Source organism: Metarhizium robertsii (genome assembly GCF_000187425.2).
Source record: "Metarhizium robertsii ARSEF 23 chromosome Unknown MAA_Scf_3, whole genome shotgun sequence".
NCBI classification, from domain to species: domain Eukaryota; kingdom Fungi; phylum Ascomycota; class Sordariomycetes; order Hypocreales; family Clavicipitaceae; genus Metarhizium; species Metarhizium robertsii.
In genome coordinates this window covers 3,926,557-3,937,412 of record NW_011942171.1, presented here as the reverse complement: position 1 = coordinate 3,937,412, position 10,856 = coordinate 3,926,557, and the positions used below count along the sequence as shown (strand labels likewise).

The 10,856-nt window shown below is 53.0% G+C and overlaps 3 protein-coding genes across 3 annotated transcripts; 2 read left to right on the top strand and 1 right to left on the bottom strand.

Annotated features, from left to right (window-relative positions):
- Positions 1–878: 878 nt before the first annotated feature.
- MAA_03264 (glycosyltransferase family 61 protein) lies at positions 879–1,967 on the top strand (the record flags this gene model as incomplete). The annotated part of the gene is made up of 1 exon (XM_007821262.1): positions 879–1,967. The coding sequence occupies one exon, from the start codon at positions 879–881 to the stop codon at positions 1,965–1,967; it is 1,089 nt and encodes a 362-aa protein (XP_007819453.1).
- A 1,679-nt stretch (positions 1,968–3,646) lies between these two features.
- Positions 3,647–4,198, bottom strand: MAA_03265 (uncharacterized protein; the record flags this gene model as incomplete). Its single annotated transcript, XM_007821263.1, has 1 exon — positions 3,647–4,198. One exon carries the CDS (start codon positions 4,196–4,198, stop codon positions 3,647–3,649), a length of 552 nt encoding a protein of 183 aa, XP_007819454.1.
- Positions 4,199–5,936: 1,738 nt separating this feature from the next.
- Positions 5,937–7,295, top strand: MAA_03266 (uncharacterized protein; the record flags this gene model as incomplete). The annotated part of the gene is made up of 5 exons (XM_007821264.1): positions 5,937–6,080; positions 6,142–6,178; positions 6,244–6,706; positions 6,780–6,904; positions 6,967–7,295. The coding sequence occupies 5 exons, from the start codon at positions 5,937–5,939 to the stop codon at positions 7,293–7,295; spliced, it is 1,098 nt and encodes a 365-aa protein (XP_007819455.1).
- Between the last annotated feature and the right edge of the window lie 3,561 nt (positions 7,296–10,856).

Genomic DNA, 10,856 nt, shown 5'->3' with positions numbered 1-10,856 from the left:
CCGCGGAAACAGCCCCCTGGTCGAGGCAGTTGATCCTATAGGCCGGAGACACGGGTGAGATGGGCTGAGACTGGCCGAGTCGGGATCATCGTGCATATTTGCGTCTCCACGCCATGGGCGCAGAGTGTTCATCACTGCGCTACCAACCCACCACAATTTTGACACGGTAACATGATGAGACAAACAAGGCAGCGCCACATGGCCCATGGGCTGTAAACTCGCCTTGTCGCCCTCGGGAATCCGGCTCCGTGCATGCTGAGTGGAACCGCTCAACCCATCAATCATCGTCTTGTGTGACTCCGTGCCGAGTCAGATTCGGGCGGGCAGGGGGGGCATTTCTTCTCATTCCTTTCATTTCGCCTGTATTTTTTTAGACGACTTCGTTCCGATTGGCCAACAGGGCTCGGTAAGAGAGCGGCTGCCTGGCGCAATGGCTGCCATAAAGCAGCACGTTTCCGTGTCCAGCCCACGTTGAACCATCGACGAAGCCATGGGGTGAGCTTTTTCGGCGCCGTCGTGTGTATACGCTTATCATGCTTTCTGTTCGTTCCCGACGCTTTCGAGTGCTTACCTTGGCAATAGTGGCACTGCTCATCCTGGCGATACTATACCAACGCGGCCCTCTCTCATCTAGCACTTGGCTTCCGACATGGCAGTCTGTACAGAGTCCAAAAACGCACAAACCCCAAACTCTACGCCCGAGCCTCGACTTGCCATCGGAATATACACCAAAGCCCTCGGATAGTCAGTGGTGCCAAGAACGTTTTGGCGTCAAGTTTCTCGAAAATGCGCGCGCATCCTCCGTCTCCTACTGCACTCCGAGCTCCCCGAGCTTCTCTTGTTTCTGGTCGACAACCACCGAGGAGCGACATGACGCCATGTGTCATGGACGAGGTGCCACATATGACGCTGGCGAGTCCAAGTTTCGACTCGGATGCCGGCTGCGCGACTTGTCGCCAGAAGAACTTGAGAAGGACACGCCGCGAGTCCCAGATAACCTGACGCAATACTGGTACGACACCGGGCCCGGGCAAGTCTTCAACAAGGCCGTGCTCCTCGATGCCAACTCTCGCATCCAGGGGTCCCGCACAACAAGCATCCTGGTAAAGAGAGAAGGGCCCGGCAATCTGTGGCACGTCCTGATGGAGTTGCTCAGCCTCTCGTGGACTCTCGACGTACTACAGATCAGCGCGGATCCGACCTCGCAACAGCCGTACCTATCACCCGCCGCGGCACCGTCCACGCAGGTCATATTCCTGGACGAATACGAAGACGGCCCATTTGTCGACATGTGGAGGCTCTTTGCCAAAATGCCCATCCGGCGCATCCACGAACTCAACGGCTCCGAACCCGCCACCGACATCATCATACCCTTTTCCGGCGGGAGCAACACGCTCTGGCAGGGGGACTGGGTCAAGCTCGACTGCCGCGAGTCGGCACTCGTCAAGGCCTTTGTTTCGCGTGTCTTGCATCTGTACGACGTGCCCACGCCTCCCCGGAGCAAGGCAGATGTCGTGGCCAAGTTTATCCGCCGGACGAATACCCGCAAACTCATCAACGAGACGGAGCTCATTGCGTCGGCTAAAAGGGCCGTTCCTCACTTGAATATAGAGATTGTCGATTTTGCTGAGTTTTCTTTTGCTGAGCAGCTCAAAATCGTCCGCGAGACGGACCTTCTCATAGGTGTGCATGGGGCTGGTCTCACGCACACCATGTTCTTGCCGCCGGGGTCTGCTGTCGTGGAGATTCTGCCCGGCGACTTTGCGCACATGGGCTTTCGGAATCTGGCGCAGCTGCTGGGCCACCGGTATCATCGTACCCATGCCAAGATGCATGGGGATGCTTCTGGAGATTCGCAGTGGCAGTTTGATGCGGTTGAGATGGAGGAGGACCAATTTGTTCGTTTGATTGACGGCGCGGTGCGAAGCTTGTATAATAACGGAATAAGGACGTACGACGCTGTATGAGTATTGGATCATCGGGGCTAAAAAGCATGCGGGAGCCTATAGACGGGTCTGGGAAGTGATGGGCCTTGGTGGACCATTGTCCTACTTGGACTGGCTTGTCCGGATTCATTGGAGATTGTTGAACGGGTTGGTGGAGTGGTATTCTCTACCCAGCAGCGTAAAGTTCCTTTTGTATGAGTCTGCGGACGGGCTTGCGGACCATGACGATGATGACACGCAGCTGATGGCAGTTTGCGTCGCAACTCTGGTTTTACAAGGGGAAGCATCCAGACTCGACGCTTTTTTCCACTACTGATGCTGAAAGCGCCATTTTCTAGGGTAAGGACTTTTCCGTTGAGGATGGGACGTTCTCCTCTAGCCTGGTTTACGAGTTGTGTAAATTGTGTCACCTAGCGTGTGTGGCAAATTCACATCACCCTCCGTCCTGAGCCGACATTGTTCACCCATACCCTTCAAGAGTGGATATTAGTCGGACCACTTCCCGCGCTGATCCCGATTGCTAGCGTCCAACATACCCATGGCTGCGCTTATCCGCACGTGGCAAGGAAAGCGTTGGCTGCAGAGCTGCACCGCCGGCTATGATTCTTATTGCCATGTTCAACTAGAATTGCAAAGAGTCCACGACCTGCTTCCGAAACCGCTTGACTCTTGTAGCTTATAGACTATGGTACCAAGGCGTCACTGGCCGCGATGCGAACGGTATACAAAATAAAAGACGAGCAGAGTCTGCATCATGGTGGCAGGATAGCCGTTGGAACGGCTCGATAAGGTTTTGTAATTAAGGCGATATAGAAGAGCAATTATACGTTATAACTATTATGAAGAATGTCGAGATAATGTACTTATTCGCATGCACGCCACGAGGTTCTGCTACGAATAAGTTATTTACCCCTATTTATCCCTGGTACTTTTAGCCGGCGACTTGTACGGATGTGTCTAGCGTGGCCGGCCGGGAGCAGGTCCGTTCCGACCAGCGGCATATAAGTGGAGAACTCCACCGAGCTAACCCCGTGGGCCGTGAGGGTCTTCCCGGAACGTCGGCGTTCGCGGACAGCACTGGAAGGTTGCGTACCTACGGAGTAGACAGTGGTGAATTTTGTGGGCATGAAGTCTGGTGAAATAGGGAGAATCAATTGATGCCCTGGCGGATGAGAAGTACCAGGGTCTACCCGCTTCCTCGAGGGTTACCAAAGTTGACTGCATGTACCAAAGGACGGCGATGTTGGACCAACAGGTCACAGCACCACAATAGCAGTACTGTCACTGCTTAATAGGTTGAATAAAATCCAAACAGGACAGCTCGCCAACCGTAATCGTAATGGCACGCTCTGCAAGAGAGGGCGTATTGCCGACGAACCCGGGTGGTGGTAGTGGCGTGCTCCGAATGGTAATCCGTGATGCTCTCGGCGACGACGCGCACTGGCGCGACCATGGGCACAAAAGGTTCGTTTCTCGGCCAGACCATGGAAGCGGGAGAATTTTCCAGCGTCGAATGATCCTGAGAGAGGCTGAAGTTGCGGTAGAGGTCTGATATTTAAGCTTGGACGGCTGAACGATAGGTGGCAGCCCTTGAGCAACAAGGCGATGGGATGCATCTGTCTTGTCTTCCTCCCATCCAGGTCAAGATGAGACTGGTACAGCCCGATTTCACCCTCAAGCACGTCACCAAGGATTGATTTTCAACACAAGGAACTGGCCCATGACAGCTCGGGAGCACGTCTTGAGACGTCGCCTCGTGTTTGCCACTCATGAGGCGCAGAGCGCAGAAGAGGCCCCGAGATGCCACTGCGAAGCTCATCACGGAGATATCGAGCGGGCGCCCGGGACTGGGCCGAAGATGTCGGAGAAGGTGGGCGATGCAGCGTCGCCGGCTGCAACTGGGGGCCAGCACAAGGACCCAAAGAGTTGGGGTCTGCAAGTCGAGTATTTTTGGAGCTCCTTAGGCATGTCTCTGATGTGTCGCACCGGTCGGGGAACGGGTTGCCACACAATGCCCATTGTTCAAGAGGTGATCCGTGTGCAAACGGGTGCTCCTCGCTTGTCCAGTCCGAGTCAAGGAGCAACTCAATCTTGCCCATCTTCTTCATTGGACTGTAGAGGCGGATGAGACGGCGCAGTGCCCCATGATGCTCTGGATTCATTCGATCCGAAGCCCATGGCACCGTCCACGGATGCGTGGCCCGGTGATGGCTGCCACCATTTGCCACCAGCGACCTGTTGGTCACGTCCATGTCGGCTTTGTTCCTCCTAGGAGATGCTGCCGTGCGACTCGTTTGGTGTGCCAGTCCATGACCGTGGCCCTTGCTGTTGCCTGCCGATCTGGCCGCCGCCACCGCGATGCGCACTCACGCCGTGACACTCGCGTCAGTCAGATGACACAGGGAGGCTCATGCTTGTGCCGTGGTTGAATATTGCAAGAGCCCTAGTCGCCTCGTGGGTTGAATTGCTACAAAAACCGACATCTGGACAGACCATCTCTTTCTGTTGAGAGCTTCTGCACGGTGCCGGTCAGCCCTTGACGTCGAAAATCACGCCGGCACAAGCTTGCAGACGGGCATGTTTCACAGGGACGAGGGAAAATAACGCAGGGTGATGTGCCAATAAAACACAGCGGACGGTTCGCCGCCATATTTGCCTGCCCGCCGCCGGTTAGCATTCTCGCTGCCTGGCAAGTCGACCGCAAGAGACGAGCCACCAATCAAGACGCGGCAACCGACGCCAACATGATGATGGCTCGGCGTCTCGGTGGTCCAAAGGGGGCACAACCATCTGGTTCCCAAGCCTTGTCCCACCTGTAGTAATGTATACATACATACTTGACATGAGTCGGAGCGTCCAAACAATGACTGATTGTATAAGTCAGCCCCCGCGGGATGACAGGTGACGGCAGTCCTCTTCCTAACAATGGGGGGATGAGACTGGCTCTTCGTCGCCCTGCAGCGAAGAGTGTATTATTGGTTCAATCGACCTTTTTTCCCCTTCTTGTCGGCGGTGCGACCATACTCTGCGTCCCTGACAATGGAAAAGGGTCCCCGTCTTCCCCCACCACGGGCATTATTGTTCCAGGTGCAAGCACTGAGGTGGCTTGGCTCAATGCCGACCGAGACGGTGCCGGGGCCATCGGGCGATCCCTCCAGGAATCAATAGCACGTTGACGGCCGGGGACGTGTCAAATTGGAGTCAAGTCATCGAGGGTTGCCGAGTTTGGCGCCGGACTCGTTCATCCATTCTCGTGGTTCTCATCGTCTGGCCTCGAGCTGTCCCTGTGCCCGCGCTTTCCGCGGTTTGCCGCCGGCCCTTTATACTTTGTCCATGTTGGCGATGCGAGCTGAGATTGGGTCCATCGCTTACAGGCTGGTACGGAATACGGTCCGGGAGACGGTCGACCCGGCCAGGCATTCACCAATTGGGCTGGGCCTCTGCTCCTCACACATATGCAATTGACACTGGATGCGCCTATTCTTGGCCATGGTCAGCGTCGTCACCGAGCGGGCCGCCACGCTGAATATCCGCGCATGAGCATCAATTGACTGAAGCCACCACCGCGTCTGATGTCGCCCTCACAAACCACTCCCCGGCCGGCAGCGCGCCACGCTTCCTGCCTCTCACCCAGACTGCCATTGTCGTCAGCACCAGACGCTTCACTCTCGGCCCAACGGTCTGGCCATGTCAGCCAAGCCAGTCGACCTGTCAGCTCGCACCCGCCGGCGCCAATCACGCGTCGGGGCGGCAGCGCTGAGCGGCCCTCTCGAGTCTCGAGGCGGCGATACACAACAATGCAAATGCGCCTCTGGCCCTGTCGTCTGACGTCCAGATCCAGCAGAGTCGATACGGCCCTCGATGCTATTTAACCGCATGGCACCCTCGCCGCCGCCCCTCTTTTTCCCCACGTATTGACCTTGACATCCGTCATGTCACCGTCGTAGCCGCCCGCGCTGCTGGTTCCCGTCGTCGCCGCCAATCCCCAGCATGGCGAGCTTGGTTCCCAATGTCTGGGCCGCCATCCTCATCCCCGTGCCCGCCTCCGTCCTGGCCCTCATCCTGCGTCTCAAGGCCAGGCGGATGACGCGCATGGGCATGGGCCGCGACGATTGCTTCGCCGTCGCCGCCCTGGTAAGTCGACCCTCGACCGCTTCCGGCCATGCATGCTCATTGCTCACCCTGGCATCCCCAGATCTTTGCCCTGGGCTACACGGCCGACCTCATTGTGTGTAAGTGTCTGCATCGAATGAAACGTCCTGCTGTCACGCTCGTCGCCATGCTCACACCAGCCCAGGGGCAACGTGCTTCAAGCTCGGCCAGCCCATCGGCTCCTATAGCCAAGACTTGATCGACTACTACACGGAAAAGTCGACCCTGATCCTGTGGACGAGCGAGTTCTTGTACTCGTGGGCCATCTTCTGCGCCAAGATAGCCGTCCTGTGCTTCTTCCTCCGCGTCTTCCGATTCGCTTCCATCCGCATTCCCATCATGATTCTCATCACCTTGTGCTCCATCTGGATCACGATACGCAGCTTCTTCACTCTTTTACGCTGCAGGCCTGTCCAGGCATTCTGGGTGCAGGATATCCCAGACGCCACGTGTTTCACCAATGTGCGTGCCTACTACCTCGCTACCGATGTCACCCACTCCTCGATGGATTTCATCATCCTGGCTCTCCCCATATACGAAGTCTCGAGAATGAAGCTCCCGTTTGGCCAAAAGATTGCCGTCGTCGGCCTCTTTGCCACCGGGTCTCTGTACGTCTCTTGCGGCCGTGCTTTTGCCTCATCAGCCAGCCCCCCCGCAACTTGCTCATCTGTGCCGTTTTAGGGTCGGAATTGCGTCCATTTTCCAAATCGTCGAATCTCAGAATTACGATCCCCACGAGCTGCCCTATGACCTGGCCCTGTGCATGGTTTGGGGAGGTGTCGAGCTCCATCTGGCCGTCTTTATAGGTACGTGGGAAGAAACACCGCCATATTTGCAGCCCGGCAGCGCTCTACTCACCAGACTCAAGGTTCTCTCATTTTGCTGCGACCGATATTTAGCAGATTCGTTCCTGGCCTCGCCTCTCGGTCAGCGAGCAAGGCTGCCAGCCGCCCGACTCGCTCGAGTAATGCCTTTCAGCCGGGGGAGAGTTCCAGACGCCCTAGCAGTCTGCCAGACGACGCTGAGCTGGGCATGGAGGCTGTAGATCCAACCATGACCATCAGACGGGGTAGCTCACTAGCGCTCAAGGGACACAGCTCTAGCTTGACGCCGATTTGTATCCATCATGAGGAATGTGACGCCGAGACTTTACCGGGTCAAGATGATTCAGGACACTCGCAAAGTACTGCTGTGTGAAGTGGCGTGTGCTTTCATGTTGCGATACTGGATTCCGAATCTTGTTCAGCACTCTATCCCGCCAGTACGATGGCCGAGGAAAAGATGGACTTCGACGGGCCCGTTCCGTTGTCCGGAGTAGTTCCTTGGTTGTGGCTATTCAAGCCCTATCCGTGCTACAGACGGCAGCATCCCCATGAGATACCCCGATAATACTAGCAGATGAGAAGCTGCTATGACACTCCGAGTCCCAGATGATGGTCGGCCTGTTGTCGAATATGGCACCCTTTCCTCTGTCTTTCGCTAGTTCCGGAAACCCCGGCTATCTAGTTAGGGTTGGGTAGGGGCCAGGATTATCATCATCTAAAGGGAAGGATAAGGGAATAGATGCGTACCAATAATAATAGCTAATGCAGCTAGAAACTCTATATACAGGGTAAATCTGGCATAATAGCTGCCCCGTGGCTTATATTTATGGGCCTGAATATAATAGACGAAACAGAGCGTTGCCAATAATTGCAATGCCTTGTAACATATAATACATTAAAAAATGTATATAACTTACCAAAAGGTAATCTAAACGTCTTACTGAAAATTATAATAAATAAAATATAACTATTGCTCTACCAAAACTTGCCAGAGAGTTACTCTTAGCCGTTGGAACGTGAGCCCTTGTTCCCTGCTAGCCTATTTGGTTTTTAACGAACAGGGAGTAGCTGCACCGGGGCCCTCGCGAGTGCCGGCACAAACCCGACCGAAAGTACTATACAGGCAAAGGGGTACGAATCAAATAAGTCGCTTACGACTTTGTTAATAGATTCTATGCAGCTAATTTCAACAAGCGAGGATAGGCGCTAGTCCGGACTATTATATTAACTATGTAAATAAGAGACCAAGGTATTTTCCATGGATCTGTATTATACTTCTATTACCGTAGATGATCCACGCGAAGAAGATAGCCATAAATTTTATACTTCTGATAATTTAAACAAAGCTTTTTGCCGCATATATCTATGGTAATTAAATTAAAATAAGCAGTAAGTATATAAAGTCTCCCATATTCTAATCTTATAAAATCAATATGTAGAACCATGCTATATCTATCCTAGTTATAAGGCACCCTATCGCGTACTAGTAATATTTCACTTCATCTTTATCCCCGTCTTATAGTTCAATATACTTATTTCAGACCAGATTATACCATGATTTCCTTGTTTGACCTTTTTTAAATACCACTTGTAGATCACCGCCGCAGTCTGCCCTGGGGAAATTGCCGCATTCTCACTTGATCTTGGCATGCCAGATCCGGACCTCCAGATGGCACTCGTGGAAAGGCGGCCACTTGTCTTGAGTAGACACATCCATGGTGAGGGTGTTGGTAGTGCTCAGTGACTTGGACCATTCATAGGAGATGCTGCCGCCCAGGCTAATAGACGCGTTAACGGCAACATTTACACCAATACTCCAGCCCTCGCTAAGGGTCGTGGATGGCGCTTGACTCTTGGCGACATTGATGGGCTTTTTCTAAGTGCCAGTGGTGACGCCCCTGAACGGAATCTTGTCCATTTCGACCTACGCAGTGGCTTCAGATAACCCGTCCAATTCATTTCAAACTTGGTAGAAGACAGTCGCGCAGTTGAGATGAAAAGAATACCCGCGGACGACCTTTTTCAGCGTGCGAATCGACCTTGTAAGGGTCAATTATGAGCTTTCCTCGGTTATTTTATTATTCTACACATCAAATTCTTTAGTTTTATTTATTTCCCGCTCCAAGTTGGTTTGCCCGTAGGCAGTCGTTGCCAGTAGAAGGGGCCCAAGTGCGAGAGGAACTTCATCTTGAAGGAGGGACAAGAGGTAAAAATGTAGGGAGGAGGTGGCTGAGAATAAGTTACATTAGCTCTTGAGAAACACCTGCATCGAGGCACAATACTAATATATACACACATTCAGTCCAGAGATTCTAGACTATATCAGCGTATTGAGATTTATATTACACGCAGCCTGATATAAATTGTGTGGGTCTATACTCTCTATCAGACGGTTTCTGACATTATGCCGCGAGTCTGGAGTAATGGCTTCGGGCATTTCATCAGCGACCCGTACAAACAGGGTCCGTTTGTTTGGAATATCTATTGGGAGCTGCATGCATGTCTCAAGCCCCGTCTCATCTCTACTCTGCACTCATGAAGAAGTTTGGGTCGATTTATCGAGAATTGAATGCAATGCCAACTCATTTTATTTCTACACTTTATCACTCTTACTCTTCCATGTATGGCTTTTACTAATTTTGGTTACTTGAGCATGTGTCGTTGAAATGCTGGGTTCTACGTTGAGCCTCGCCACTCGATCAATATGACAAGGGCTCAATAGAGGGCTTGGAGCAATAGTTCAATTCATCTAATAAAAGTCTTTGGAATCAAAGGTCCTTGATTTTCCCCAAGGCCTCGTTGACAAAGGGGTCTTTAAATAGAAGAAGTCGGTGAGGGACTTTGCCCAAGGTCTCGTGACCGTAGCCCTTGTGTAACCTTTGACATTGGGCCATTTCCGTGTCACAACCAAGCTACTTGATACGTCCAAACGCGGAGGGAATGCAGTGGTATTAAGATGTTACACTGTGAACAAGCCCCAGCAAGTTTTAGTTCCGTGTTTTTAAAGTCTCCCGTTCAACTACGGAAATAGATTCAAGAAAAATTAAAACTGCAGAATCCAAGCTTGTGTTGATAGCAGTAGGCAAGCAAGTAGCCTCGTCGGCTCACAAGTATATCAATCGCAAGCAAAAGAAGCCAGAATTCGCATCTGAGACAGGCATGTCTTAGCGCCCGCGATGCACATCCTCCTTGTCGCCGCCGCCGTCCCGTTCTACTTTGAATACAGGGCTTGTCTCTACGTTCCATTCAAGCTGCATAGCCGCCGTGCCAGCAAATCAGTTCCACGTCACCCGGATGCCGAGACAAGAGCAGGGCGACCGGGCTCGGAACAGACGCTCTATTCAGACTGTAATAATCGACTTTGGGCCATTAAAGGTCCTTGGTTTTCCACGAGGCCTTGAGGGGCGGAAGGCCCCTGTAGATACAAGAAGTCGGTGAGGGCTTGTGCCTGAGGCAGCCCTCGCTTTTGACCGACTTCGGGCCTCGTGACCGCTACCTTTGTTGTTGTGTAACCGTTGTTGGCCCAACGCCCTTTGTTGTGTGCCAACCGTGTAACAGGTACAGTCTTGCCGTTGGGGGTTTCGGGAAGTCGCGAATCGGGGTACCCCAAAAGAAAAAAAAGCCCCGGCATACAAAGACCTTTTGTTGAGTTGAATAAAGGAAGATGTGAATGGGCATGTGAAAAGGCCGAAATTGGGTGCATGAAACGATATTGATCCTTTGTCTGAATACCGCACGGCCCATGATGACTCATATCAACATTGGAACGTGCAATGGATATGACGGAACAGGGCGTCCGTACTCCTTGCTCAATAGCCTGGCCTCTTTGTTCTGGGTCCCGCCGGGGGGGGGGCGCTTGATAATATGCCAGTGCGATCAGTTCATAGCTAAACTTCTTGCCCCGAGAAACAGGACTCCCTACTCGTAAGCTAGT